Source organism: Nerophis lumbriciformis, linkage group LG22 (genome assembly GCF_033978685.3).
Source record: "Nerophis lumbriciformis linkage group LG22, RoL_Nlum_v2.1, whole genome shotgun sequence".
Lineage (NCBI taxonomy): Eukaryota > Metazoa > Chordata > Actinopteri > Syngnathiformes > Syngnathidae > Nerophis > Nerophis lumbriciformis.
In genome coordinates this window covers 17,759,221-17,785,201 of record NC_084569.2, presented here as the reverse complement: position 1 = coordinate 17,785,201, position 25,981 = coordinate 17,759,221, and the positions used below count along the sequence as shown (strand labels likewise).

Genomic DNA, 25,981 nt, shown 5'->3' with positions numbered 1-25,981 from the left:
GACAAAAATGATGTTGCTCCAAACGGTGGCTGGACTCACCTTAAGAAATATGGTGAGGAGCCCTTGTTATCCAGGAGGAGCTCAGTTTCATGTCTGAAGCATATTTTTCACAGTAGTATTACATTGAACTTCAGACATTTCACTATAGTTTTGTCATTTTGTTGAGTAAGTCCATACATTGTGCGTGTAATAACCTAGGTTTGATTTTCATTACAGGATGTATCTGCCATTCTTTCACATGTCCGAACATATCTACTTGAGAAGAAATACAGGTGATTTTAGTCCTATTTTCGTTTGAACTTACAATGGCAGAGTTTTGTTCAACCGTGTGCTGTTCAGTGTAAATGGTCTTTGCATAAATCACGGCAATACTTTCTGTAAATATGCTGTCTTTAACAGTTGCTTCTCAGAGGAATATGCAAGATCGTGCCTGACAGCGACGCTGAAGCTCTTTCAGAAGATTTGCAACGGAGTCAAGTCAACAGACTATAAATCTGTGCCTGTATTGTGCATGGATCTGGTTGCTACAGTGTTTGACTTTGTTTCCCAGGTATGCAAAGTGAATCATATGTACCAAGCTGTGCCCCCATAATTGGGTTGTCGATCTGAAATAAAAATTATTTCTTTTTTTAGAAACCTCAAGGAGTTGAACAGCAGCAGTATGAAAAAGACTTGATTACCTCAAATGCAATGGTCACTCTGAGACAATGGATGAGTTCATGCTTCAAGGAGAGTTTGTTCTTCAGGGGCATTTCTTCCCTTTATAGGATTGCTTCTTCAGAGGAGATGCAGGTGTGTTTGAATGTTAAAATTGTTAATTTCACACAGACACAAAATTGGGTTAATAAATGTGTCATTAAAATTGGAATTATGCTAATAAAAAAATAAAGGTTAGCATTTATAGCATCACAAGCTTTGTTAAACATGGTGTTTTGCCTAGCATTTATTAAACTCTGAGACAGATAGGTTTGTGTTGTGTTGATTAAATATTTCAATTGAACTTTTAATTAGAACACATATGAGATTATAAATGTATTTTGTTTTCACTTATTTCAATTATATCATACCTGCTTAATGTGCACAATAAGTTTTGTCTGCTTTGGTTACATAAATATCGTGCTGTACAATGTTTTTTTCTCGCTACATGGATTATTGCTTATATAGCGCGAGTTACACTGTAATTCCCACACCAAACTATTATATATATTGTAGAAGTGTGATGCAAAGAAATGCTTAATTTTCATTGTTTTTCTTAAGGTGTGGAATCACATCATATCCATCAACTTCAAAGATGAGGAGTGCACGCAAGAGTGGAGGAAGAAATTATCTAAGGACTTTGAGGGCAAGTACAAAAAGGTATCCGTTGCTTAATTACACATCCTTTAGATCAGTGGTTCTCAACTGTTTGGGCTCCGGAACCCACCATCACTGCTTAATGACAAACGGTGGGCCAAATTAGTCATCAATACACACAGAATGAAATATTTCAATCATTTGTGTTTCTAAATAGGTATAATGATGATAGCCAATAAAAAAAACTCAAAATATGTATGTCATAAGATTTGGTAATTGTTCAATCTTGGGTCACTCTAATCAAAAAAATAATTGCAAAAACTTCCTGAGCCTTTAATTGGTCAATTGTGAAGTTTTGTATTTTGTTTGCTGGTCTCTTTAATTTACCGAGATGCAAGAGTAAAAGCGGCTCGCAAACGAATTACAAATGACTCGCAGCAACTGTGATTTGGTTTGCATCGTTCACTTCAAAGAGGTGCTCAAAAGACTTGACTCATTCACGAACATCACATCGTTAAAGTTAAAGTACCAATGATTGTCTCACACACACGAGGTGTGGCGAAATTATTCTCTGCATTTGACCCATCACCAGGCAAAGACCCGTGATAGCCTGAAAATGATTTGAGAATCATTGCTGTAGATAATTGTGTGGCTACAACAGATATTAAATGTCTCATATGTTTGTTTGTAGGAAAGTCCTGAGGATCAACTTAATTTTTACTGCGCAAAAAAAGACGACCTCACTGAATCGCTGACGCATGTTGCCCCTATTATTGAGCAGTGTGCTTTTGAGGCTGTTTCATCTGTATGCCAGGTATCAAGGGTTCATGGTTACATGGGGACTACCATAACTGTAGTAGACAATATGAGTGTGTTTCAAAGCCACAAAGTTTATCAATCCCTGTGTCCTATCCAGAGCAAGTCTGAGGGAAAATTGTTCGAGAAGTTCCAGATGGACGGGAAGTTCATGAAACTAGTCTCTGCCATTGTGTGGAATTCATGGCCAAAGGACCGCCAGGGACATTATGATGACAATGAAGAGGTGGTCCTTCGGCACCTTCTCTCCTGGACCGCAGCCAAATATGTTCTCCAGCTACACGGTAACCTATCAAAACTGGGATTGGGTTTTTGATTACATTGAGAAATTAACAAGTGTTATAGCTAAGGTTCTAACGGTATAGTAAATGCAGTGGTTTCAAAGTCTTCAAAATAATGCCGTGACGGTATCAAACAAAAACCTAATGTATACAGCTCTGCGTGGAAGGCCGTAAGCAGGAAGCGAAGTGTGTTCGTAATAGGTAAGAATAGTTTTTTTTAACATTACCTGAAAAATTCCTCAATCTGATCCTTCCATAACTTTTTGAGTTATGTTGCTAACAAACAGACAAACAACCCTGGCAAAAACATAACCTCTTTGGCAGAGGTAAAAAGGTCTGCGTTCCGCAAAGCAACGCGCACCACTTTTGTCTCTAGCGTTTCCAAGGCAACACAGAGCCAGCCGGTCACCGCACAGAGGGAATTCACAAAAATAAATTGTACACTGCGGCAAATATGAATAAACTGAAAAACTATTTGATGAAGCCTCAATCAATTCATCCATTTTCTACTGCCTGACTCTGTTGATGTCACGGGGGTCTGGAGATGAACCAGCTGCACACATTATTAAAAGTTACATTTTCTTTTCTGAAAAACGGCATTTTCCAAACTGACATAAAATGTCCACTGTAAAGGACATTGCTTCTCATAAAGTAAAAGTTGAAAAAAACTGAACATTATTGTTTTACACTAAAGGTTTACTTTGTCACTTTGAAGACATCAATTGTAAATTTGTTGGTTTTCTGACATGGACTTGTTTCTTCAGCATTGTCCACACATTTAAGTCAGGACTTTGGGAAGGTCATTCTAAAACCTTAATTCTAGCCTGATTTAGCCATTCCTTTACCACTTTTGACGTGTGTTTGGGGTCATTGTCCTGTTGGACCACCCAACCGCCCAAGACCCAACCTCCGGGCTGATGATTTTAGGTTGTCCTGAAGAATTTGGAGGCAATCCTCCTTTTTCATTGTCCCATTTACTCTCTGTAAAGCACCAGTTCCATTGGCAGCAAAACAGGCCCAGAGCATAATACTACCACCACCATGTTTGACGGAAGGTGTGGTGTGCCTGGGATTAAAGGCCTAGCCTTTTCTCCTCCAAACATATTGCTGGGTATTGAGGCCAAACAGCTCATTTTTAGTTTGACACCACATGGACAAAGATAAGACCTTCTGGAGGAAAGTTCTGTTTCACAGTTGTTTTAGAGGGCTTTGAAGGCCACAATTGTGACTCCCGAAGGCCGCATATTGCAAGTGTTTATTATCATCTTTAGAATCCAAAAAAAAAAATATTTGGAAACGTCGGGCCGTATTGGAAATCTTAACGGGCGGGATGCGGCCCGCAGGACTTATTTTGTCCATGTCTGCCCTCAAGGAAAAGGTGGATTTCCTCATTGCTATGCTAAAGGATGGCCGCTTAGCTACGAGCTATCTATCTACTAGTTGCAATTTCAAGATAAATAAATATTTGCCTGATGGCGGACTAATCACAAAGCACTGTGTTCTTTGCCCGGTTTGATGTTTAGCTCAGCCACATTGGGCCTTTTGTTTGCAGAGCCCTAAACACCTCCCTAGGGAGGCGTCCGGGTGGCATCCTGACCAGATGCCCGAACCACCTCATCTGGCTCCTCTCGATGTGGAGGAGCAGCGGCTTTACTCTGCGGCACCCGGCGGGGGAAACTCATTTCGTCCGCTTGTACCCGTGATCTTGTCCTTTCGGTCAAAACCCAAAGCTCATGACCATAGGTGAGGATGGGAACGTAGATCGACCCGTAAATTGAGAGCTTTGCCTTCCGGCTCAGCTCCCTCTTCACCACAACGGATCGATACAACGTCCGCATTACTGAAGACGCTGCACCGATCCGGCTGTCGATCTCACGATCCACTCTTCCCTCATTTGTGAACAAGACTCCTAGGTACTTGAACTCCTCCACTTGGGGCAGGGTCTCCTCCCCAACCTAGAAATGGCACTCAACCCTTTTCCGGGCAAGAACCATGGACTCGGACTTGGAGGTGCTGATTCTCATCCTGGTCGCTTCACACTCTGCTGCGAACCGATCCAGTGAGAGCTGAAGATCCTGGCCAGATGAAGCCATCAGGACCACATCATCTGCAAAAAACAGAGACCTAATCCTGCAGCCACCAAACCGGATCCCCTCGACGCCTTGACTGCGCCTAGAAATTCTGTCCATAAAAGTTATGAACAGAATCGGTGACAAAGGGCAGCCTTGGCGGAGTCCAACCCTCACTTGAAATGTGTCCGACTTACTGCCGGCAATGCGGACCAAGCTCTGACACTGATCGTACAGGGAGCGAACCGCCACAATCAGACAGTCCGATACCCCATACTCTATGAGCACTCCCCACTAATGATGGGATCGGCAGTTCTTTTGACTGTACTGAATCACTAGAATCAGTTCCTTAAATTGATTCGTTCAAAAGATTCGTTCACCGAATCACCCCCCCCCCCAAAAAAAAAAAGGAGGGGGGGGGGGGCGTGCGTAGTACAGTACAGTGCTAGTGATGGGATCGGCAGTTCTTTTGACTGTACTGAATCACTAGAATCAGTTCCTTAAATGTATTCTTTCAAAAAATGTGTTCACCGAATCACCCCCCCCCCCCCCCCCCCCCCAAAAAAGGAGGGGGGGGCGTGCGTGCGTACATTCGTGGGAGAAGCAGCAAATAGGGTGAACGCGAGTCCCTACACAGCTCTGTGCATGCAGTACACCAGGCAGTGAGTGACTGACACAGCGCCACAGTCAGCACAGTTCAGTACGTGAACCTGAGTCACTTCTGCAGCAGCAGTTCTGTGTGCAGGTCGGCGAATCACCGAATCACTTCTGCAGCAGCAGTTCTGTGTGCAGGTCGGCGAATCACCGAATCACTTCTGCAGCAGCAGTTCTGTGTGCAGGTCGGCGAATCACAGAATCACTTCTGCAGCAGCAGTTCTGTGCGCAGGTCGGCGAATCACTTCTGCAGCAGCAGTTCTGTGCGCAAGTCGGCGAATCACCAAATCACTTCTGCAGCAGCAGTTCTGTGCGCAGGTCGGCGAATCACCGAATCACTTCTGCAGCAGCAGTTCTGTGCGCAGGTCGGCGAATCACCGAATCACTTCTGCAGCAGCAGTTCTGTGCGCAGGTCGGCGAATCACCGAATCACTTCTGCAGCAGCAGTTCTGTGTGCAGGTCGGCGAATCACCGGATCACTTCTGCAGCAGCAGTTCTGTGTGCAGGTCGGCGAATCACCGGATCACTTCTGCAGCAGCAGTTCTGTAAATATGCAAACAAAAAGAAAATAAATACCTTCAAAATAAAACAAATAAATTAAGAGCCAGAAATGCCAACATAACAACTAAATGTTCTGTAGCCTACGTTTAAAATATAACAAAGAAAATATTAACTTAAATGTGCAAACAAAAAGAAAATAAATAGGCTACCTTAAATAAAACTAAACAAATATTAAACCAAGTGCCAGAAAAGCCAACATTAAAACTAAAATTTCTGTAGCTTACATTTAAAAATATAAAAATGGAAATATCAACTTAAATATGCAATAAAAAAGAAGATACATAGCTTAAATAATATAAAAATCAAGATAAATAATAGCCTATGTATATGTACATACATTAGTTATTATTTTTATTTTAAATCTTCTCAAACAGCCTGCCCTACACTTTACGCCCCGCCCCTCCCCCTCGCGTCGCTGCTGCTCAGCCTTGCCCTGCACTGACTTTCTTTCTGTCTCCTCTACTCTCATAACTTTATGTGTTGAGATAATGTGTGTGTTTGTTTTCATGTGGCTTGAGTCAACATTAGCCGTTAGCTTGGAGAATGAATGGAGAACGGATGCCAATGGCATGAAACATATCCCCGCGACGGGAGGAGAATCACTCGCGGCATTGGGGCAAGCAGAGCAGAGAGCGAGAGCGTTGTCGTTCACTGAGTGATTCATGTCGTTAATCCGCGGTGAACGAATCGCTCAGTCCCTCCCCCCGCCCCCATGATGAGTAGCTGGCTGCGTCGTTCGCCGACGTCACAGAATGCGCCAGTTCCACTCATACCGGCATGGTCGCGGCGGAGCTCAACTGAACTGAGAAAGGAACGAATCAGTTCATGAAATGATTCGGTTCAGTACGTTCACTCAAAGATTCGTTCGTTCGAACGAATCGTTCGCGAACGACACAACATTACTCCCCACTGGACTTCCCGAGGGACACGGTCGAATGCCTTCTCCTAGTCCACAAAGCACATGTAGACTGGTTGGGCAAACTCCCATGCACCCTCAAGGACCCTGCTGAGAGTATAGAGCTGATCCACAGTTCCACAACCGGGACGAAAACCACACTGTTCCTCCTGAATCCGAGGTTCGACTATCCGGCGTAGCCTCCTCTCCAGTACACCTGAATAAACCTTACCGGGAAGGCTGAGGAGTGTGATCCCACGATAGTGGGAACACACCCTCCGGTTCCCCTTAAAGAGAGGAACCACCACCCCGGTCTGCCATTCCAGAGGTACCGCCCCTGATGTCCACGCGATGCTGCAGAGTCTTGTCAACCAAGACAGCCCCACAGCATCCAGAGCCTCAAGGAACTCGGGGCGGGTCTCATCCACCCCCGGGGCCTTGCCACCGAGGAGCTTTTTAACTACCTCAGCAACCTCAGCCCCAGAAATAGGAGAGCCCACCACAGATTCCCCAGGCACTGCTTCTGTCACGTTCAAACACTGAGGACATCTATTAAACAAGACAAAAGGCAAGGAATCAAACAGAGACAGAATTCAATTTGGACTCAATATTGAGGAGAGACATGACCACTGCACTCTCTGTACAGTCCTGCACCACGCTCTGACGAAGAAGGTTTTCGTCTCCTCTTTTATTTAGATGTTCAATGTTTACGCAACAACACCTGTCACAACAGGAATGGGGAGTATGTAAACAGTCCTTGTTTTCGGTCACATTGAAGACAAAAGAAGAAGATCCCCTGGGCTTGATCTTGTCCTGGATCCAGCTTGGGCAGGTTTTCGAGGACAATGGATGACCCCTCCCGTCTCATTCCATCGTCCACAGCGGAATCTTCCAAGCGTTTGGCTTGGTGCAACAAAGACCGCTTCTTGTCTGTTCATTGAGAACTCAGAACGGAAAGTTTTTTGATAATTTAAATAAAAATTTTCTGACAGATTCCTCATAGGAAGACGTGTTGGTGGGATTGAGGAGGTCTTCGAAGTATTCCCTCCACCGATCCACAACATCCGCAGTCGAGGTCAGCAGAACACCACCCTCACCATACACGGTGTTGACAGTGCACTGCTTCCCCTTCCTGAGGCGGCGGATGGTGGTCCAGAATCGCTTCGAAGCCGTCCGGAAGTCGTTTTCCATGGCTTCCCCGAACTCCTCCCATGTCCGAGTTTTTGCCTCCGCGACCGCTGAAGCTGCACACCGCTTGGCCTGTCGGTACCTGTCCACTGCCTCCGGAGTCCTATGAGCCAAAATAACCTGATAGGACTCTTTCTTCAGCTTGACGGCATCCCTCACCGCTGGTGTCCACCAACGGGTTCTAGGATTCCCGCCACGACAGGCACCAACTACCTTGCGGCCACAGCTCCAATCAGCCGCCTCGACAATAGAGTTGCGGAACATGGTCCACTCGGACTCAATGTCCAGCACCTCCCTTGTGACGTGTTCAAAGTTCTTTCGGAGGTGGGAATTGAAACTCTCTCTGACAGGAGACTCTGCCAGACGTTCCCAGCAGACTCTCACAATGCGTTTGGGCCTGCCAGGTCTGTCTGGTATCCTCCCCCACTATCGCAGTCAACTCACCACCAGGTGGTGATCGGTAGAAAGCTCTGCCCCTCTCTTCACCCGAGTGTCCAAAACATGAGGCCGCAAATCCGATGACACAACTACAAAGTCGATCATGGATCTGCGGCCTAGGGTGTCCTGGTGCCAAGTGCACAAATGGACACCCTTATGTTTGAACATGGTGTTTGTTATGGACAATCTGACGAGCACGAAAGTCCAATAACAAAACACCACTCGGGTTCAGATCCGGGCGGCCATTCTTCCCAATCACGCCTCTCCAGGTTTCACTGTCGTTGCCAACATGAGCGTTGAAGTCCCCCATTAGGACAAGGGAATCACCCGGGTGAGCACTTTCCAGTACTCCCTCGAGTGTATCCAAAAAGGGTGGGTACTCTGAACTGCTGTTTGGTGCGTAAACACAAACAACAGTCAGGACCCGCCCCCCACCCGAAGGCGGAGGGAGGCTACCCACTCGTCCACTGGGTTGAACTCCAACTCCAACAAAAATTGCTACCCCAGCTCGTCGCCTCTCACTGCGTGCAACGCCAGTGTGGAAGAGAGTCCAGCCATTCTCGAGAGAACTGGTTCTAGAGCCCCTGCTGTGCATCAAGGTGAGTCCGACTATATCCAGCCGGAACTTCTCTACCTTGCGCACTAGCTCAGGCTCCTTCCCCCCCAGCAAGGTGACGTTCCACGTCCCAAGAGCTAGCTTATGTAGCCGAGGATCAGACCGCCAAGTGCCCTGCCTTTGGCTTCCGCCCAGCTCACAATGCACCCGACTTCGATGGCCCCTCCCATGAGTGGTGAGCCCATTGGAGGGGTGACCCACGTTGCCTCTTCGGGCTGTGCCCGGCCGGGCCCCATGGGAACAGGCCCGTCCATCAGGTGCTCGCCATCGTGCCCCATCTCCGGGCCTGGCTCCAAGGGGGTCCCGGTGACCCGCATCCGGGCGAGGGAAATCTGAGTCCATGTTGTAGTAGTTCCATAGAAGTCTTCGAGCTGCTCTTTGTCTGATCCCTCACCTGGGACCTATTTGTCTTGGAAGACCCTACCAGGGGGCATGAAAGCCCCCGGACAACGTAGCTCCTAGGATCATTGGGACACGCAAACTCCTCTACCACGGTACGGTGGAAGCTCAGAGAAGTGCCTATGACAGTTCCACGCTGGAAATCACTGAGCGGCCCATTTTTTCACAAATGTTTGTAGAAACAGTCTCCATGCCTACATGTTTGATTTTATACACCTGTGGCCGGGCTAAGTGATTAGGACACCTGATTCTGATGGATGAGTGGCCAAATACTTTTGGCAATATAGTGTATTTTTAAGTGTGTGTGAAAGGTTGATAACCGTAAAATGCATACAATATTCTTATAAATCATAAAATACATTTTGCCGAAATTCACCAACAGCGGGAGGGTCCGAAACCTAACTTATGCGGTAGATGACGGAAGACTACATAAAAGAAACAGCTTTTATGAAATATCTTATGTGCATAGAAAGTGATTCTCAACGCTCACACAAATGAATAGAGGATAGCCTCCTACTCTTTTAGAATTTTAGAGCCTCCTATCCCGAACCAGTCTCTTGTCTTTACATTATCAACAGATAATGATTGTGCTGTATAAAATACTAATTTTTCATTTGTCACATCGTAGGGGGTGAAGAAAACCTTACAGAGAAACTCACAAAGGATGCCAAAAAGCAAATTGATGTTGCCATATCAACGTTTACAAGCATTAGAAATCAGTTTATTCAGGGAAACATCCAAATCAAGCTGCTCAAAATCATTTTGGAAAATAAAGCCGCTTTCAAGGATCTACTGAAGCTTGGTAAGAGCCATTTTTGTGCAAGTTTTCTTAATACGTGACAAAGAGATACTGACATGCAGTGTTAACGTGTCACCACCAGATTGTCTCTCAGAGAATGAACAGCACAAAGATACTTGGAAAATGGTTCAGCTGCTGGAGTATAGAGATTCTGAAGTTAAGGCTGTTTACACTGAGAAGGAGAAAGTGGACGCCATGTTAACAATGATCCACAGTCTTGACGAGCATGTGATAGGTAGGAGTTCAATGTGATGAAATATGTCTCATTATATCCTTTTATCATCTCAGTTGACGTCACAGACTTGTACCCTTTTATCCTTTCAGTTGACGTCAAAGACATGGATGACAGACGCCGTGTCGACATTGATGCAATGCTCCTGGACCATTTCATGCAGGTTCACAAATTTGACCAACTTTCATCCACGACGGCTGGTGTTGTCACTTACTTCAAAATGGATCAAGACACCAGAGACATGCCAGATGTCTTGTTCAAGTTCAAAGACAGTTATATATTTAAAATTTGTTGGCGGGAACAGGCCAAACTCCTGGCCAATAAAGAAATGGAGCACAACAGTTGTGTTGAAGATGCGGTAGCACGCAAAAAGCTGACACTAGATGTGCTACATGCTGACATTTTTGAGCCTTGCTTTGCTAATTACAAAGACATCTACACACGTTTGAAGAATGGCAGTATAAAGATAAAGGAGGTGAACCATCTTTTCAGCGATTATAAGGGCAAGTACGATGATCTCAAAAGGGACTTGGACATTATGTGCAAAGTTGACATGTCGTCAGAGAAACAGTGGATCCACAGCAGGCTTCAACAGATCGAGCAATATCACGAGCTCCATCGTGCTGTGGCTTCAGCTGAGGTCATCATGGAAGTCAAAGATGCGCTTGGTCTTCAAGGAGACTTCAGATTACTGGAGACACTCGTGAACGTTGTAAGTGTCTTTTTTTTTTAGCCAAACATGTCCATGTAGTTTGAAAAATCTAAAAGGTCTTACAGCGGAACTTCAAAGGTCCAACGCAGTCCGTTTTGTTCTGATTACCTCGAAGTGACTAAACTGTCATAGTAAAATTTAACTGACATTGTAAGTGTAAAATGGATGGATGGATGGACATTTGACACAAGATTGGGAGAAGTGGCTCTGGAGTGTTTCACCTGAAACATTCCGGTCCCAGCTTTGCTGGATGCTCTTTCACACAGGTGCCAATTTATCTCTGTTGTGGTTCTAATAATTCCTCAGAAGCTAAAAAATTGCCCTTGTCAACGTCAATCCCAATCTGTGTCTGTGCTTTTCACACAGAACACCGTCACAAAAAAATTGGGAAAGAAGCAAGCTTTTAATTGCAATGTGAAAGGGGTTGAAGAATAAATGTACTCCCTTTTTGATGGACAGTGCGTTGAATAGGTGCAGCCGTATGTAGCATCGCGGCATTCAACTTTAGAGGTTACGCTGTATCACCAGTAGCACAAGGAAGGTTTACCTATATAGTGATGACTAATACTGCGACATTGTTTGCTTCAGAGCCATGCAGACTTTCAAAATGAGGAGCTGCAACGGATCGACAATGACTTAATAGGGACAAAGAAGGATCTGGTAGACATCACAGAGTCTCGGAAACGTTGCTTAAAGGAGCTGGGACAGAGGGGCCTCTTTCTAAAATGGGTACAAGATGCTCTGAAAGGTAACACTATTTCTAATCATGTTTTAGAAGCGTATCAGTTTCAAACCATCTTATTAACAATAACTTATTTCAGATCTAAATGAGCTGAAGGTGTTTGTTGACCTGGCTTCCATCTCTGCGGGAGAGAACGACATGGAGGTGGATCGTGTGGCTTGCTTTCATGACGCAGTTCTTGGCTACTCTTCCATTCTGTATGAACTCCAACCAGACTCCGGGTTTCAGGACTTCAAAGATGTTTTAAGGAAACTCTGGAGAGCTTTGGACAACGACAACAACCTTCCCAAAAAATTGGTAATGTAAAAAATGATGACACAAGAATATGTTTATATTGATAGGGAATTATGTTACGATTATCAAGATGTAGCCATTGGGTAATTCCCCTTCAAAATATTATTTTTTATTTTTTTTTTAGTGTGACAGTGCTCGCCATTTGGATTGGTTGAAAACAGTAAAAGACAGTCATGGGTCAGTGGAGCTGTCTTCTCTCTCTCTGGCATCAGCCATCAACAGTAATGGTGTTTACCGAATTGGTGCCCAAAAAGGAAAAAGGGTAAATAACAAATTGGAGGCTTAAATTTATCACAGGGTTGTTGACAATCATGGATTGGCTTTACGGAATGCTACAAAGATATGTGTGAAGCACCTTTTCATGTTTCTGCGACATTCAGGTGAGTCTTGACACCACCTTGAAACTTGAGATTCTGGAAGACCATGATGAAGAGCCCGAGACGCGCTACTATTCTCTTGAAGATGTGCGGGATCTGCAGAACAAATTGATGCTCATGTCTGGGAAAGGTGATCAAGGACAGAGGGAAGTGAATTACTTTGCAGAGGTAAGTCTAAATAACTTCCTTCACAGAGACGTTTTTGTGACAAAAATGTCGTACCATACATTTTGCTACGATGCGAAGTGATTTGGAAGTGGTTGATACATCACAGTATGATATTTTGAGCGAAGATACAGTAATATTGTACAGTGCTGTGCTTTTTAAAATTGTAGAAAAACTGAGTGAAAAAATACTTTGCAATTTGAGGCCTCGCCAGACCTCAAAGTTTAAGTGTGCACGGTAACTTAAATTTTGCCCATTAGTTCACAATCATTATGAAAGACATGACGATGGATGTTATTTACTTATTTTTTCGCATTCTAAATATTAAATTAATGCAATCAAACGTTTGCTTAATATGGAGCCTATGAGAGCCGCACAATTCCATCTATAAAACCCTTAAAAAAACATCCAAACAATTCCATTGAGATTTTATATACATTATATAAGTATATATGTAATGTAGTAATGGGCACATTTAAAATGACTCTTAATATTTACGCGTTTTGATCATTTTAAGCATACGCGGCCCATTAATTTCAAAGTGTCAAAGTGTACCATTTTGTCGGAATACCTACTCAGACTACTTCTGTCCAGGTGAGATGCATGATTTATGATCTACAATAAACTTCCAAGGAGCAAGGATGCGCAAAAGCAGCAGACCACTCGATGATGTAAACATAGGGACACACGATAGTGATCACTTCGCCATGATAAATAGTTTATCTGCGTTAGCGTTTCTAACAAAAATATCATTATACTTGGTTAATATACAAGTCACGATATGTAAATGGAGTATTGATGGCGGTTTTTGAATGGTCATTTATTGGATTTTATGGGCGAAAGAGGGACCCTCCCATTAGCTTTGCTGTAACAGACTTTTATTTACGGTTATTTACAAGATAGAATGCATTGAAAAATAATCCATAATCCATGTGTCATGTCTTTCATAATGATTTTAACGATAGGCAAAATTCACCCAAAAAAGTGTAGTTCCCCTTCAAAGAGGGACAGCACTTTTTGGGGAATTTTGCAGATCATCCACAATCCCTATGTGAGACAAGAGCACATGTGTATTTCTTATTTTAATGCATTGTAAATCGTGAATACAAGCTAGCAATAGGTGACTAACAATACAGGTAATGGAGGGGTAATCGATTCCGCCTATGAATCGCCTCCATCATTATTTTATGTACATGCTGTAAGTATGTATGTAATGTAGTAACAGGCACATTTATATTAATATGTAATATTTACAATATTTTGGTCTTATTAGGCATTATTACAGTGGCGCACGGATTTCACAGAGTGCATCACAACCTTTGCCACCATGGCAGCCTTGAGGATTTTGTGATTAATATGCAGGTCATGACATGGAAATGGAGTATTGTTGGCGGTTTGTTTTTTAGAGAACCGAATAAGCGGAATATATAAAATCCCCATTAGCTACATTGTTAACCACCTCATGCTTGCGTATTTTTGCAATTTTGAATACCCGAAACAGACAAAAACATATATGTGCTTGTCTCACATATGGATTGTGAATGATAGGCAAAATTCCCCAAATCGTGCAGTTTCCCTTTTAAGGGCTCATATCATGATTTTTTTCCTACATTTGGAACGCTTCCTTGTGGTATATATTAGTGGTCCGCAACCACTGGTCTGAGCTGCTCGCAGGGCTGGTTTTAACATTGTTAGCACCTGTGCTTGGCTCACACATGTCCTTTTCAGTTCTCTCTCCCTCTTTTTGCACGCTTCTATTTGCGGATTTAAGCCACTATGGTAGTAGTTAAAAAAAATCATATTACAGTATCTGTATTAGCCCACATTTCATGTGTTGTTCAGTTAGCTTGACAGTGTATGTATTGTAGTTATGATAACAAGCACGATGTGCTGCATGTATCATGATCAACAGTATAGTGACTCACTCGATGGACAGTTGTCCGTTTTGGTCCAGCTGGTCAGGGAAGTTTTTTTCCTGTTGATTTTGGGTAAGCACGCCATTTTTGTCAGCATAGCTTGGCTCCAAGTTTCACATTTGCAGTGTCAAGTTACGCTGGTCCTCACTCTCTCGGCTTCCGTCTCCTCCAACGTTTCTCTCTCTCTTCATGCTTTCTTCTATAACCAGCAGTTCATCCTCCGTATATTCAGGTTCAAAAACTTAAGGTTGGGAATCCTCATGTTCCAAAATATAGTCATCTTCGTCGTCTACCATGATTGGAACACACTCGCGTTTGTTGCCAAAAGTAGGAAGTGTGTTACTATGGGAACAGAAATAAATGTGCTGAGGAAATAAGTGACCAAAATACAGTAAATATTGTACATTTTACATATATATATATATATATATATATATATATATGTATAGTGTGTATATATGTATGTATATGTGTGTGTGTATATATAGATATACATACATATATGTGTATATATATGTATATATATATATATATATATATATATATATATATATATATATATATATATATATATATGTATGTTATTTATTATGTTTCGTAGTTGTGTACTGACATTAATTAATATGCACTACGGTTAAAGAAGTGATTGTGATGTTATGGTTCAGTGTCTTCAGTGTGTAGTGTTTGCGGCCTTCGCTGGCTTTCTTTACCAAAACAAGTGTCTACTATGGTGTTTGCCATGCCAACCAGATTCATCAATCAAAATGTATTTATTTAGCCTTAATTCCAAGTGTCTTAAAAGGCTTCACAAACTCATAACGACATCACTTGGTCTAAACCCATATCCGATCAAGGAAAATCTCAAAAGACCCCAGCTGGGTAAAGAGAAGAAACCTTGATAAGGGGACGCACATGTAGGGACACCCCTTCCAGGGTGATCGGCTACAATGGATGTCGTGGGTATATTCATTCATTGGGTTTGAATATAGGAAAATACAACACTGGATTTAAAGAATAAATCAAATCAAATAAATTGCACTTAAAAGTTACTGAATTAATAAATATAATATCAATAATACAAATGATAATATCAATATTGTTTACATGTGTTCTGCATGTTGATTGGCTGGGAGGCCGTAAAAGGTGGATGTAAACGGAGAATTAGGAGAACATTTGATTCCCACGCGCGTCAAGTTATAGAAATGACGGAGTAAGACAGTTCTGTTTGTGCCTTAACTGTTTATTTTGGCGTCAATTACGGCTTACAGTAGTTGGATTGTAACAATCTCCGTTAAGAGCTGATAAACCTCTGATAATTGAGTCAAGTCAATGATTATTTTACGTACCACTACCTGGAGCCTGCGTACCACTGTTTGAGAATCATTGTAATAGATAATGTGGGAGTCCAGTCCATAGGGAAGCCAACAGAGAGTCATACTTGGGTCAGCTAGCACTTCATCCAGACTGGTACCTCTCTGGAAATGATCCATAATGATCCAGAGGAGACAGAGAAGAAAAGCAGCAGATCAGCTTGTCTAAAAAAGGGGTCTATCTAAAAGCTAGCGTTTATAAATGCGTTTTGAAGCTTTTTTAGAGCTCTGAGGGTCACTAGTAAGCTGGCATTTTTGGAATACAGATTTCCGGACAAAACATATGGCACAATACAATCAGGCAGCAAAAGATGGTGCTAGACTGTTTAGTTTTTTGTACCTAAGTAACAAACCTTAAAGGGGAACTGCACTTTTTTGGGGGAATTTTGCCTATCGTTCACAATCCTTACGAGAGACAAGAGCAAGTTGCATAGATTTGCTGTGGGTAGAGGATGCTGAAGCAGAGCACAATTGTGCATGCGTGCAGCTTAGAGAGAACATTGATGTCCAGTAGTGAGAAGGTGAAAAATGACCTTGTAGGTTGCTGCAACTTGCAACAAACCTTTAAACGATTGGGGAAAAGGGGTGCTTTTAACACACTTTCTTTCATTTGCAGGTGTTTGCTGGTGTTCAAAGACTATCTGAGGCTTTCATTGCCCTCTACGCTGCTGGAAACCCTCTCTTTAGACACTGGGAGGCCGAAATCCACTGCTGTGCCAGTGAGAGAAACAGTATTGTGATGGACTTCAACCTAGGCAACCTTTTCAATCGTGTCGCCGTTGAAGGCAACATTGAGGAGTGTTTGCCTGAGCTTTGCAGGAAAATGGAGAAATGCCTGTACTTTTGGATGGATTTTGTGGACAAACAGAGATCACAACATTACTATTTAAACTACTTTACAGCTGAACAGGTTGTCTACCTATCCAACAACCTGTCACTTCAACATGTGGGACGTGTAGAGGATCAAGTGCTAATGATGCTGTCCTTTGTGAAGTCAAAATGCACAGTTTCAGACTTAAAAAATGTCTGGCATGAATTCCAAAATGAAATCCTCGCGCAGCCACAAGAACAAAATGAAGAAATTGAGTTCCAGACATTTGTTGTAGTACCAGGTTGCGAGATGGGAATCTCTGACCTGAAAAGAGAATCGGATGCTGTGTCATATCTTGTGGAACAAACAAATGGATTGCAAAGTTTTGATCAGATATGGAATGCTTACATGAAAGACATGAAACAATTTCTTCCACACATTCTTGATCTAAAAAGTCTTGGAAGACTGCTGGAAATATTGGCTGACAAGGACAATGGGGGTGGGAATATTTCTGAAAAGAAATTAATTAATAGGGAGTCCCCTATAGGCCTGGCAGCTGGAAATCCAAGCCTCATTGTTTGTCCTCACAAAGAGGTGTTGACTTCTTGCATATCTATTTATATGGCCAGCGAAGGTGATCCGCTCCCAACTTACGATGAGGTCCTGTTGTGCAACTCATCGACAACGTATGAACAGGTGGAGCTATTCCTCAGACGTTGTTTTATGGCAGGTTGCAGGGGGAAGAAAATATACTGTCTTCTGTATGGGGATATGCTTACATATGACGTGAGCTCTAAAGTTGAGAATTTTTTTCAATGCAAGAAATTACAGTGCATGAAAGACTATAGACTCGTTATCCTTTGCAGCTCAGAAAGAGAACATACCTACCTTCCAACAGCCTTCAGTCAGTACAGGTTGCACATAGTTCCTCAAGAACCACTGGCCAACATAAAAGAGTATCTCCATCGGCATTATGTGGTCCCAGCAGATCAATGTAGCGCAGCAGCTGTATTCAAAGATCGCCTCTGTATTGGTACAGTCTCCTCGGCAAGGGCTGGTGTTGGTGAGTTTATATCTTCATTGATATTTATTAATTGAGGAAAAATATCAAAATCCAATTGCTCCTGTTTGTTTTAAATTCAGGTAAATCCCTTTACATTCAGAGGCTTTATGAAACCCTGAAAGACTCATTTGAAAGTCCATCAATGATGAAATGCATTCGCTTGATTGAACCAAGTATTGATGAGAACACCATTCTTAAGTCTCTTTTGGACATCCGTGCAAAGAAGAAACTCCTTGTGTTTCATTTTGATATTACATCATCGGTAAGAAGAACTTTTATTGAGAACTTAAAATAAAATTACTTATTTTGTTCATCAAATGCATATTTCCATTTAGTGAAGTTGTGTATTTTGTGCATTTTTTCTTGCTGATGGTGTTGCCATTCTCAATCAGTATTTCCTCTGTTTTTAAAGGTGCAGAAAGGAATCCATGAGTTTCTTTTTAAGTTGCTCTTTCTGCGTTACCTAATGGACTCTGAGGGAAACATGTGGAAGTGCAGTGACAAGCATTTATATGTCATTGAGTTCTTGGAACAAACTGTCGAGCAAAACAGAAATCCTTCCGGTCAGGTAAGAGTTCTGAGAACTAACATTGCCATCTAATTGTGCCAGTTTGCTTATCCTAGGTTTTTCTGTGTTTTCTGTCTAGACGACAACCCCAAAAAGCTCGTTCACTGATGTGTTTCCAAATATTTTCTGCCTACCACCTAAAGAGGTACTGACGCTGATAATGGAGCCGCAGGAAGATCCCAATGTGAGCAGTGACAACCCACTAATGGATGACAAAGTGTTCAGGAGCTCAGCCTTCCAGCGACCTTACCAGTATCTCATACGGTTTCATAACCGCAGCGATCTTGACAAGTTCAGGTATACGGTCATTCAGGGGCCTAACAAAATCTGTCACAGGGAAGCTGAGGGATCACATGTAGATTGTCTTCAGATGCTTCTCGTGTACTGTGGCATTAGAGACCCATCCTGGGCAGAACTAAGAAATTTTTCTCAGTTTCTCAATATGCAGCTGAAAGACTGTGAGTCATCACATTTCTGTGATGTAAACTTAACAGGTGATATCCTTACTGGATTCAAAACATTTGTGGTGGATTTTATGATTCTGATGGCCAAGGACTTTGCCACTTCATCACTCAGTATCTCCGACCAGAGCTCCAGTACAGCACAAATGGACCTTAACGATGACCCAGATGAAGATATTGCCCCCTTTTTAATCAGAAAGAGATGGGAAACAGAACCACACCCATACATCTTCTTTAATGATGACCATATGTCCATGACCTTCATTGGTTTCCATCTTAAACCCAATGAACAGAAGGCAGTTGATGCTTTTGATCCCAGATCTGAAAAAGTCATTAAAAAAAATGTCATGTCACTGGCATTGTTTCAAGGCCTTCAGCTTCAGGGAGTTCCTTTCAACACAGACTTTGATAAATTATCCAGAAGTGAGAAAATACAAAGAATCTGCAATGTTCTTGGAATCCAGAGTCATTTCGACCCTGATGAAACATATGAGCTTACAACTGACAACATAATGAAGATTCTGGCAATCCATATGCGTTTCAGGTGTGGCATCCCAGTCATCATCATGGGAGAGACAGGATGTGGTAAAACAAGGCTCATCAAATATCTTTGTGAATTAAAAAGGAGGACCATTGCGTCTGAAAACATGAAACTGGTCAAAGTGCATGGAGGGACAACATCAGAAATGATTTACACAAAAGTAAGAGAAGCAGAAGACATTGCTTCCATCAACAAACAAAACCATGGATTGGACTCGGTTCTTTTCTTTGATGAGGCTAACACCACTGAGGACATTAGCAGTATCAAAGAAGTACTCTGTGACAAGACAGTCAAAGGAGAACATTTAGTACCTCATACTGGACTGCAGATCATTGCAGCATGCAATCCTTACCGTAAGCACACAGTAAATATGATCAACAGGTTGGAATCAGCCGGTCTTGGGTACAGAGTCCGAGCTGAGGAAACTGATGAAAAGCTAGGATCTATTCCTCTCCGACAATTAGTCTACAGAGTTCAAGCGCTGCCACCAAGCATGATCCCTCTGGTGTGGGACTTTGGTCAGTTAAATGATAACACAGAGAAGATATACATTGAGCAGATTGTGAAGAGAGTAGTGGAAAGCAGAAACATTGCTCAGGATTACTTCAAATGGATAACTCAGGCACTTTCTGCCTCACAGAAATACATGCGCTCAATGAAAGATGAATGTAGCTTTGTCAGCCTGAGAGACGTGGAACGTTGCATGCAGACCTTTGTTTGGTTCTATGACAACCATGCTCGTTTTTTTGCAGAGCTTGAAAAGTATGTTACTGATCAAAAGCGGGACCAACAACAAGAACAAGATCAGAGAGTGCCAAAGGAGCCAGATTCAATAATATGGTCTCTCGTCATGGCCTTAGGAGTGTGCTACCATGCCTGCCTTGAACATAAAGACAATTACAGACAATGCGTCAGCAAAAGCCTACCAAGAGAGTACAGTGCAGCAAAAATTAGACAAGTCATCACAATTATGCAGGATTTACTCCTCAGTGGCGTACCAATGGCTGACACCATTGCAAGAAATGGTGCACTCAAAGAGAATGTTTTTATGATGGTTCTCTGCATTGAACTTAGGATTCCGCTTTTTTTAGTTGGGAAACCTGGAAGTTCAAAATCTCTATCGAAAACACTGGTGGCAGATGCAATGCAAGGCCAAGCTGCGCACTCTGACCTCTTCAAAAGGCTGAAGCAAATTCATTTGGTTTCGTTCCAGTGTAGCCCCCACTCTACACCAGAGGGAATCATTAATACATTCAGACAATGTGGACGTTTTCAGGAAGGAAAGAATCTTGATGAATACGTTTCGGTCGTTGTTCTTGATGAGATTGGGCTTGCTGAAGACTCCCCAAAGATGCCTCTTAAAACCCTTCACCCACTGCTTGAAGAAGGATGCATTGATGACAAGCCACTGCCACACAAAAAGGTTGGCTTTATTGGCATTTCCAACTGGGCGTTAGATCCTGCAAAGATGAACAGAGGCATATTTGTGTCTCGTGGCGACCCTGACGAGCGCGAACTGATTGAAAGTGCAAAAGGGATATGCTCATCTGATGTGATGGTTTTAGAGAAGGTGAGAGAATTGTTTCGACCTTTTGCAAAAGCTTACCTGAAAATCTGCCATGAACAAGGCAATGGATTTTTCGGCCTGCGCGACTATTACAGCCTGATTAAAATGATTTATGCAGCAGCCAAAATATCACAACGAAAGCCCACTTGTGAGGAGGTCATTAAGGCAGTCTTGAGAAATTTTAGTGGCAAAAATGACGTTGATGCAGTGTCTGTTTTTACCAGAAGACTTCCAGTTGCACCTAAATTGGAGAACATCAATGCCATTGAGTTTGTGAGCGAGAACATTCAGGCAGTTGGACAAGAGGAAGAATGCCGCTACTTGCTAGTGCTCACAAAAAATTTTGCAGCGCTTCAGATCTTGCAACAAACCTTCTTTTCAGAGTGTGGGCAGCCAGAAATAATCTTTGGATCCAGCTTTCCAAAAGACCAAGAGTATGCTCAAATCTGCCGCAACATCAACAGAGTAAAGATCTGCATGGAAACAGGCCAAACGGTTGTGCTTCTGAACTTACAGAACCTCTACGAAAGTCTCTATGATGCCCTCAACCAATACTATGTCTACTTGGGAGGACAAAAATATGTGGACCTTGGCCTTGGAACTCACCGCGTCAAATGTAGAGTGCACAAAGACTTCCGACTAATTGTCATAGAAGAAAGAGAGGTGGTCTATGAACAGTTCCCGATACCTCTCATCAATAGGCTGGAGAAACATTACCTAGACATTCACACTGTTCTGAAAAGTCCACAGAAGAAGATGGTTGAGGAGTTGAAGAACTGGGTCAGGAGCTTTGTGACAGTCAGTGGGCCTCATTTTGATGTGAATCAGCCATACAAGTACCTTCCATCAGACGTCTTCATTGGCTACCATTCAGACACCTGTGCTTCTGTGGTTCATCAAGTGATCAAGACGCAGGAGGACAATTGTGAAATCTCAGAAGTCGAATGCAGCATTCTCAATGAGGCTAAACTCGTCTTGCTTAGATGTGCCACACCAGATTCAGTAGTGCGGTTGGACTGCACAGATCTCTCCAAAGTGGAGATTGAAGACCTTGCACAGGTCTACTTTCAAAAGCAGAAAAACGGCTGCCTGGCTGACTTCATATCTTCCCATACAAGACAGGATATCCATAGTTTTTGCACCTTCACAGAGGTACATTAATACCAGTGCCAAATAAATTACACAGCTCCCACACCTCATAAGCCTAATTGACTGGTGTTTTAAACCACAGGTTACAACATTCTCCAGACTTCTCACTGCATCTGACTTGAAGCCGTTGGAGCAAATGTTGCAAAGTGTTGTGGAGCTCCTCTCGCTCGAGCAGTTTGAAACAGAACAATCCTTCCTGAAAAAAATCAGGTTTGTTGATAACAGAGGTAATGTTTCTTTTATATTTCCAATTGGCTCTCTGTCACAGCTCATCCATGTTGGATAATTGCACACACCAATCCTGAAAATATTGTTGTGTTAAATTCTGCAGGGTTTTGGACACACCCTTTCTCAAAGTGTGTGTTCATCCTTCATTTATTTAATTAGTCTGGAATTTTTTCAACTACAGCATTCACCAACTTTTTTTCATGTTGTCTTGTTCTAGAAAACAATACTGTATTGTATTTCTTCCAAAAAAAATTGTAGAAACGTCCTCACGGTTGACAAACAGAGCCATGGTGAACCCTGCATCAAGGTCATCCTCATTCAGAGTGATTTTACTGAGGCAACCCATGGTGCCAATCTCATTGCCTCTGCAAAGTAAGAGTGCATCACTTCGTTTTGGCATACAAGAAATGATTCAACAATAATAAGCTTTTCTGCCCAATTGCAGGTATTCATCCATGAATGAAATAAACAAAATTACTCCAGAGAGTTTGGGCTGCAGGGTCTTCATCTACTTTATCACCAGGCTACGAAGAATTGAAGGAGGGACTTCCTATGTTGGATTTCATGGCGGTATGATCACCATTAGTTAATTTGTGTTTTTGACTATCTCAAGAGTAATTTGGGGAAATCTTAATGTTGGCAGGCCACTGGACTTCGGTGCACATTGATGACCTCCGACAGTCAAAGGACATTGTTTCAGACATTAAAACCTTGCAAAACATGACCATTAGTCAGATGTTTGAAACAAAAATGGCTGGAACTGAAGGCAAGTGATTATTACATTGGTTTTGAATAAATATTATTAAAATGTTTCTTATGTGTTACTAACAGAAACAAAACAAAAAATATTTTCACAGATATGGAGTTGGACGATGTTTACGAGGAGGAAGCTGAGCTGAGAAACGATGTGAGTAAGCACAGCTTCACTTCTCAACTTGAATTTTCTTGATTGTTTTATTTTTAGTAGGACATTGTGTACAAGTAAACATCCTGCAATTCATGTATGCCCAGCTTAACTTGCAGCTTTTTCTTTACCATTTTGTTCTCTTTCTGCAGTACGAAGATGACATGACTCTGGACATGGACACAACAGAGTTGGTGCGTAGCTGTGTGCAGAGTGCAGTAGGCATGCTAAGGGACCGGGAAGAAAGTGGTTTCCGTAGCACTCAACGAGTTGACACTCTTCTGAAGCTTCTCAGTGACCGTGACGAAGTAGCAGGTATTGTAGTGTTGAATAGTTTGTAATCACTATTTCGTCCTTGGTGCCATCGGTGCCCGTCACGCCTCCTTGCTCTCGGCAGGTGTCTTTTTGCAAATTGTAAAGAGGCGTCTTCACTCAATGCTAGCGAGTACCAGCACTTTCACAGCTGCTACAGGCAACTGGGTTGTCAAGGTGGCTTCTAATATTGACGCCTTACAGGAAGGAGGTACATTCAGGTGAGTTGTACTCCTTTTGCAGTACAATATTTCTCTTGACTCTTGATGATTTAACCAATTTGGTGGCTATTACAGGCTCACTTTATGGAAGCGCATTCAGGCTGTGGTCATCCCCAACTTGGCTCAACTGGTTTCAATCATCGACACCGACCAAAACCTGGACATCTTAATGAATAGAGACTGTAGTCATTCTGTCAAGAGGCTGTGGTTAGAGATCTTTGGCGATGAGAAATTGCTGGAAATTCCACAGCCGATGCTCAAGTAAGTAGTAGCGCTAAAACACTTTGCACAAAAGTGACAGTATTTTTTTTTAAACATACAGTATTACATGAAATAGTGGCTATCAGCTTGCAAAAAGTACGTAGTTGGAATTGGACTTACATTATTTGTTTATACAGAAACATTCAGGAGTCTGTTGCTGAACTGTTGAAATGAACTCTTTAAACTAGTATTCAGGAAATTCAAACAGTCTCAGATGCATAAAGAGTGGACATGTTAAAGATGTGGAGTTTTCCCCCTCCTTTCTTGTCCTGGTCGAGATCCTTGGTGGTGTAATGGTACATGCTTTTGCCTTCCACAGCAGAGTGTATGGTTCAATTCCTGGCTAGGGTTGCATCAGGAAAGGCATACGCTGTAAAAACTATGTTAACACAATTGACTCGCCGTGGTGACTCCTGACAGGGAAAGGCCAAAATTGATTTTTTTTTTTCCTGTTGACGCTTCGCTACACAACATTTAATTTTTATGTTACAGATCTCTACGCCCCTTATTAATTTTTCCCATTCTGCTTCATTTCTTGCAATTTATCTGCATTTCTCCATTATAGTCCATTTTATTTTGATCAAAACTCAATCACTTAACATAAATGGCAATATATCGATCATCTTGTACCGTAATAGAATTCCAATAAAGCGTTAAAGTATGCCCTCCCATACCCTATTTGCAGAAATGTGGTATGGATGTTATTTCAAATGTAACTTCTCTTTTTGCATATGGCACAATCATCTCACTGACTTTCTTCTCAAACAGCTCAGAGATGAGAACGATTCTTGTACGAAACCACTTGACCCAAGGCAGGGATTTGAGCTTGTGCATGCCTTTCAGCGGGATGATCAAGGACTACATAGAGGAGCTCTGGGTTCATGCGCTTCAAAATGAAGGTGACCATTGGTACCATTACACAAAGAGATCAGGAGTCATATTTTTTTGACATTTTACTTTAAAACTCATTATCTTGTTAGGTCACACTCAACAAGGATTTAATGAATTATTTTCGAGGACACCACTAGGGCAATACATTGCGAAGGCCACCCCAGAGATGCAGTCAGAGTTTTTCCAACGCTACCTACAGGATTTTGTCTCTTTGACAATGAATGTGACCTGTCAGAAAGAACTACAGGTTTATTTATTTGCAATATAAATGTTTTTAAAACCACAAATGTTTCTAATAGTGTGTGTGTACATTCATTTAAATTCCAATTCTGTTTTAGCTCTTGAGTGGTGCATTAAACAGCTGCATCAACGAGCTGCGCTTGCAGCTCTCTGCCGGAGACACAGTTCTGTCGCTTCCATGGATCCATGCTGCATATCATGGGTTCAAAAACCGACTGCAGAACCTCTGCAGAATGGGCCGCCTCGAACCCCAGGTGACTGACAACCTCTTGGAGAATCCTTATTTCAGCAATGGAGTTGAGCTGGTAAGTGTAAAACCTTCTTCTCCACTGTTTGTATTTATTTAGGAATGTATATTTTGTGTTTAATGCATGTCCTGTATTCAAGGTTCTTGACTTGTATGCTGCCCTGGCATGCCTGGAATACCTGGAGCCCGGACTCTTAGAGCCAGATGCCGATAAACAAGCCTGGCTCAGACGAGTAAAAAACCTAAAGGTTCCAATTGAGCTGGTCTGCTCAGAAGACAGTGTGAGACGTTATCGAGAGAAGAGCAAGGATATTGTCTGCAGTGTCCAGTAAGCCAAGATGAAATGAAAATACAATGGTGCCTTGGTTTTTGTTATTAATCCGTTCCCAAGAGTTCAGTTAAAATTGGAATCGTATTAAGACCGGAAAAAATGTTTCCCAGTAAGAAACAATGTAAATAAAATTAATCCGTTTTAACATTTTAAAATCTCTTACTTTAGTTGAAAAATGTTGATAGCAATGATTAGCCACATATGTACTTGGGTACAAGTTTTCCTTGATCTTGCTTTTTTCACAATAGTTACAACAACACACACACCCAAGCCCATATACCCATTGGTGCCACACACCCATATACAGTAGGAAGATCATTTATGTGGCCCCATTCGTCGCGGTTTACCGGACACATGAAACGTGATGAA

The 25,981-nt window shown here is 42.4% G+C and overlaps 1 protein-coding gene across 3 annotated transcripts in view; it reads left to right on the top strand.

The window, feature by feature from the left end:
- The window catches only part of LOC133615509 (E3 ubiquitin-protein ligase rnf213-alpha), an 85,182-nt gene that overhangs the window by 25,563 nt on the left and 33,638 nt on the right, over nucleotides 1-25,981 (top strand). For all 3 annotated transcript variants that reach the window (XM_061974146.1, XM_061974144.1, XM_061974145.1), the window contains exons 12-40: nucleotides 217-272; nucleotides 400-550; nucleotides 634-792; nucleotides 1,258-1,356; nucleotides 1,985-2,107; nucleotides 2,210-2,393; nucleotides 9,839-10,012; nucleotides 10,092-10,244; nucleotides 10,334-10,953; nucleotides 11,542-11,701; nucleotides 11,775-11,992; nucleotides 12,114-12,251; nucleotides 12,370-12,534; nucleotides 16,434-17,691; nucleotides 17,772-17,953; nucleotides 18,104-18,259; nucleotides 18,339-21,980; nucleotides 22,060-22,187; nucleotides 22,464-22,577; nucleotides 22,651-22,775; nucleotides 22,849-22,971; nucleotides 23,063-23,112; nucleotides 23,262-23,424; nucleotides 23,507-23,642; nucleotides 23,718-23,903; nucleotides 24,672-24,802; nucleotides 24,884-25,041; nucleotides 25,133-25,339; nucleotides 25,422-25,609. In XM_061974146.1, coding sequence (XP_061830130.1) covers nucleotides 217-272; nucleotides 400-550; nucleotides 634-792; nucleotides 1,258-1,356; nucleotides 1,985-2,107; nucleotides 2,210-2,393; nucleotides 9,839-10,012; nucleotides 10,092-10,244; nucleotides 10,334-10,953; nucleotides 11,542-11,701; nucleotides 11,775-11,992; nucleotides 12,114-12,251; nucleotides 12,370-12,534; nucleotides 16,434-17,691; nucleotides 17,772-17,953; nucleotides 18,104-18,259; nucleotides 18,339-21,980; nucleotides 22,060-22,187; nucleotides 22,464-22,577; nucleotides 22,651-22,775; nucleotides 22,849-22,971; nucleotides 23,063-23,112; nucleotides 23,262-23,424; nucleotides 23,507-23,642; nucleotides 23,718-23,903; nucleotides 24,672-24,802; nucleotides 24,884-25,041; nucleotides 25,133-25,339; nucleotides 25,422-25,609 — 9,347 coding nt within the window. The remainder of the gene's footprint in view (nucleotides 1-216; nucleotides 273-399; nucleotides 551-633; nucleotides 793-1,257; nucleotides 1,357-1,984; nucleotides 2,108-2,209; nucleotides 2,394-9,838; nucleotides 10,013-10,091; nucleotides 10,245-10,333; nucleotides 10,954-11,541; nucleotides 11,702-11,774; nucleotides 11,993-12,113; nucleotides 12,252-12,369; nucleotides 12,535-16,433; nucleotides 17,692-17,771; nucleotides 17,954-18,103; nucleotides 18,260-18,338; nucleotides 21,981-22,059; nucleotides 22,188-22,463; nucleotides 22,578-22,650; nucleotides 22,776-22,848; nucleotides 22,972-23,062; nucleotides 23,113-23,261; nucleotides 23,425-23,506; nucleotides 23,643-23,717; nucleotides 23,904-24,671; nucleotides 24,803-24,883; nucleotides 25,042-25,132; nucleotides 25,340-25,421; nucleotides 25,610-25,981) is intronic.